The sequence below is a fragment of the Silene latifolia genome, chromosome 9 (assembly GCF_048544455.1).
Source record: "Silene latifolia isolate original U9 population chromosome 9, ASM4854445v1, whole genome shotgun sequence".
Classification (NCBI taxonomy): Eukaryota; Viridiplantae; Streptophyta; class Magnoliopsida; order Caryophyllales; family Caryophyllaceae; genus Silene; species Silene latifolia.
The window spans coordinates 32,265,924-32,270,340 of record NC_133534.1 but is presented as its reverse complement, the minus strand read 5'-3'; the positions used below and the strand labels follow the sequence as shown (position 1 = coordinate 32,270,340).

General features: G+C 40.9%; 1 protein-coding gene across 1 annotated transcript; it reads left to right on the top strand.

Annotated features, from left to right (window-relative positions):
* Positions 1-461: 461 nt before the first annotated feature.
* Positions 462-3,885, top strand: LOC141600809 (uncharacterized). The gene is made up of 5 exons (XM_074421062.1): positions 462-999; positions 1,047-2,184; positions 2,458-3,147; positions 3,225-3,488; positions 3,585-3,885. Exons 1-5 carry the CDS (start codon positions 462-464, stop codon positions 3,883-3,885), a joined length of 2,931 nt encoding a protein of 976 aa, XP_074277163.1.
* The last annotated feature ends 532 nt before the right edge of the window (positions 3,886-4,417 follow it).

Here is a 4,417-nt window from a genome sequence, read left to right as displayed (position 1 = left end):
GACTATGACTTCGTTATCAGCTGCTGCCTCTAAGACAGCCCATCTTGGACTCCCTCATTTTTGTGGCATCGACTCAGTTGGGCATAGTGGGGGTCTTCTTTTGCGTTGGGATGACTAAGTTGTACTTAGCTCTATTAGTATTCACCCTCACTTTATATTGTGTAAATTATGTTTAGCAGTAACTAATGTATGTACAAAGCATGATATGTATGTGATGTTTATATATGGTGAACCATCTTTTGAGTTGCGTCTTTCTTTATGGACCGTTATTACTGAATTAATTTCAGGTCTGTCTCCTTTTCTAATTATTGGTGATTTTAATCAGGTTGAAATGCATTCCGATAAATTAGGTGGATCATATGACATTCGTGGCCAACAGGATTTCACTACCTTTGCTTGATGTCCCTTTATTTGGCCCACCGTATACTTGGTTGAATAATTGATCTGATGGTCAGTTAATTATGGAACGCCTCGACCGTGCCTATGCTAACAACGACTGGCTTCACTTTTTCCCTGACGCATCAATTATGCATCTTCCTATTCTTATTTCGGACCATGCTCCAATTATCCTCAAGTTTTTCCCTCCTTCAAAGGTTTGCAGATGCCCTTATCGTCTTGATAACTGGTGCTTCAATTCACTAGAGATAGCCCACATAGTAGCTTGTGCGTGGCAGATATCTATTGCTGGCTCTCCTATGTATGTTTTGTCACGCCGCCTTGCTTCTATCCGCTTTTCTATAATGCAATGGGTTATTCATCATCGGCTGTCCCATGGTATTAATTGGTCTGAGATTCAACATAAAACTCATTGCTCTAGTTCTGGGATTATAGATGTTCAGTCAGCAACATCTTTTCAACAAGTTCATTCTGCACAACTTCAACTTCTACAGACTCAGCATGCGTATTGGTTACAACGGGCAAAACTGAAAAATAAAGTTCTCGATGGCCTCTCATCGCGGTTCTTGTATTCCCGTGTCAAACAACGGTCTTCTCATCAGCGTATCCTTGCATTACTTTCTAGCTCCGGTGAATGGCTTTTACTCCAGAACAGATTTCGTTAGAGATTACATCTTTCTTTCGCGATTTCTTGTGTGCAACACCTCCTCAAGATCCTGGCTCACCTCGCGGGTTTATTGGCCCTTTGCTTGAGTCCCTTGATCTTCCGGTTCTCAGCTCGGAGGACTGCTTGCTGTTATCTGCTCCTTTTACGGAACTTGATATTATACATGCTCTCAATGGTATGGATGGTTCCAAATCACCTGGGCCTGACGGAATTACACCAAAAATTTTCCAGATGTTTTGGCCCCAGATTGGTCAGTTGGTTACTTTGGCTCTTCTTCGATTCCTTAACTCGGGTGTTATGTTGAAAGAATGGAATAATACCCATATTATTCTTATCCCTAAGGTTGAGAAGCCAGAGTTGATCTCTCAGTATCGTCCTATCAGTCTCTGCAATGTTATTTATCGTCTCGCCTCCAAGTGTCTTGCTAATCGACTCAAGCTTGTTATTTCATCGATTGTTTCGGAGTCTCAGCAAGCTTTTGTTCCTTCTCGGCTTATGTCAGACGGCTGTCTTATTACTCACAAGATTATGCATTATCTTAATAAAACAAAGAAAGGATCGGTTTCTTATGCTGCTCTAAAACTTGATATGCATAAAGCGTTCGACCGTGTTTCTTGGCCATTCCTTATTGCGATTATGAAGAAATTTGGTTTCCCAATCTTCTGGCAGAATATTATTTGGGAATGCATATCGACTGTCACTTATAATATCATTATCAATGGCGAGCCCTCTTCTACCTTTAGACCTTCTTGTGGTCTGAGGCAAGGTGATCCACTTTCACCTTATTTGTTTATTATGTGCATGGATATTTTATCTTGCCAGTTGCGAACAGCGGAGAAGACTGGCACGTTACATGGCCTCAAGATTTCTCGGTATGCTCCCCCTATCACACATCTTTTTTACGTTGACGATGCTTTTATTTGCTGTAAAGCAAATCCAACTTCTTTTGAGACTCTAAGGGATTTGTTTCGGTGCTTTGAACTCGCGTCGGGACAGATGATAAATTTGGATAAGTCTTTTATTAAATTCAGTCCAAATGCACCGACTGATTTCAAGTCCCACATGGCATCCATTCTGAAAATGCGAACATCTGATTGCTTGGGAATTATTTGGGTGTTCCGGTAGATCTTCCTTCTAAGAGGTCTCTGGCTTTTCATCCTTTGGTGGATAAGATGACATCTCGTATTATTGCTTGGTCTTCTCTCCACCTCAGCCAGCCTTGTAAGCTGCTTATTATCAACTCTATTATTTTGGGCTCGATCCGGTTTCTGATGACTTATATTCCTTTTCCACTTGGAATATGTAAGAAGCTTGACTCTCTGATTGCGGCTTTCTGGTGGCGCAAAGATGTTCGTCATAAATCTATTCATTGGCTCTCTCTCGACGCTCTGCAGTCTGCAGCTTCCTCTTGAAAGTGGCGGCCTAGGTTTGAAATCTGTCTCTTTGCTAAGTCAGGCATCCCTTATGAAGAATTTCTGGCGTATACATCATCATCCGTCTGGTTTATTATCAAAGTTTATGACTCCCAAGTACAGGAAGGAATTACCTATTCCTGCTTCAAATTCAAAAGTCTTTCATCCTTCGTTTTTATGGTCTGGATTACGTCGAGCGGCTAATGCTTTTTCTCCTGGATTTTCATGGAAGCTTGGTATTGGTGCGTCTGTTGACCTGTTTATAAGCCCTTGGGTCAACGACCATACCCCCTCTGTGAGATTATTTTCAGCTGCGGAAACACCATCCCTTTCTAATATGCTCACTGCTTCGGGTGATTGGAATCCTTTCACTGTTTATCGTTGGTTTCATTCTCCTTGTGCCAAGGCTATTCTTGCAATAGAACCTCCTCATATTGATATAGATGATTTCCTCTACTGGAAATACACGGAAGATGGAGTCTATATAGTCCGCTCAGGATATGATTTCCTGTTGTCCCATATAGCCTTTTCCTGCTCTCCATCGTTTTACTCTGCCTTTCCTTGGAAAGTTCTTTGGGGTCTTCACTGTTCTCCTAAGTTCCCTCTACTTGTGTGGCGTATAGTACATAATATCCTTCCCTCTTTAAAAAATCTCTCTTTAGAGGCATCCAGGTTAGTACTTCCTGTGTTTTTTGTCACTCGCATCCGGAGTCTTTAGATCATCTTTTTCGCTCTTGTACTGTTTCTAGACATGTTTGGTTATCTTCGTCTCTTGGCATTAATTCTGTAGCTAATCCTGGTGTTTGCTTGCAACGATGGATTGCTGATTTTATTGGATATTTTCACGTCACAGAAACTGCAGATAAGTGCCTACTTCAATTCCTTTGTATTTTAAAGGTCATTTGGATGATTCGCAACTCTGTAGTCTTTGACAATTGCAGTGTCAATCTGGTTCAGATTTTACATCTGTCTGACTACCTTCTTGCATCTCATTCTCAGCTGGCCGTACTTTGGTCTTCCTATTCTACAGCTGCCTCCAAACTTTCTATACCGACCTTGGACTGCGCTCTGCCTTTCTCTGCTGTGACTTACTTTATTCATGTTTGCAGGTTATCTCTTCAGGATCACTACATCGTCTCTTCTTCGGATATGCTCTCTTGTATTCCTGTTGAACACTATGTGCGTGCATCCACTGTTTTTGCAGCATCAACGAAAGGCCTACTTCTCACTATGTATAGAGCTCACTCAGCTTTGCAACCTTCCGTTTCTTTCAAAGTTACATCAAAAAAATTATCTTCTGTTCTGGCCTCCACAAAGCCAGTACCAATCGAATTGCGCCAGTCGTTGTGCACAATTCGTAGTTTCCTTCGTCTGTATGTTCACTGGTCAGTTAGCTTGGCTACTGGCTGATATTATATGTACACTTTTATTTAATATATGAAGTTCATTATTGTCAAAAAAAAAAAAAAAAAAAAAAAAAAAAAAAAAATAGTGTAGCTGCCAGTTTCGTCGACATCAAAGACGGCCTATTATACTTCTTTTATTCCAAAGAAAAAAAAAACATAAAATAAGTCCAGGAAAACAGCAGAAGCAAAATTGATATACAATGTGATCAAAATTATGGAATAAACTAATTCCAGTGACAGTTTGAGGCTTTCGTTCTAAGTTATACAGTAGATAGGAAACTGAAGAAAAAAAAAAATAGTGCCTTTGATCATCATAGATCAGCTATAAGGTGAATGGCTTGGCAAATCCAGATGGCCGAGCTACCAAGCCAGTTTCGATGTCTTCTGCCACGTTGGACAATGAGATACCTGGCATGTCAGTTCGGAAGCCTTTCACCTTCTAAGTACTTGTGGTACTGTGGTGAAAGGCCATGTGTCACCGGGGTCGGCTTATAGCCTTATACGCTATATTGGAGTGGCATCACTCTTATTGGAGT

What these genes read in the sequence shown, in the direction of transcription:
- LOC141600809 (XM_074421062.1), top strand. Translation starts at nt 462, where the DNA reads ATGGAACGCCTCGACCGTGCCTATGCTAACAACGACTGGCTTCACTTT. An exon ending in GGAATTATTTGGGTGTTCCG is followed by an intron (nt 2,185 to 2,457) that starts GTAGATCTTCCT and finishes GACGCTCTGCAG; the next exon opens with TCTGCAGCTTCCTCTTGAAA. An exon ending in CTCTCTTTAGAGGCATCCAG is followed by an intron (nt 3,148 to 3,224) that starts GTTAGTACTTCC and finishes TACTGTTTCTAG; the next exon opens with ACATGTTTGGTTATCTTCGT.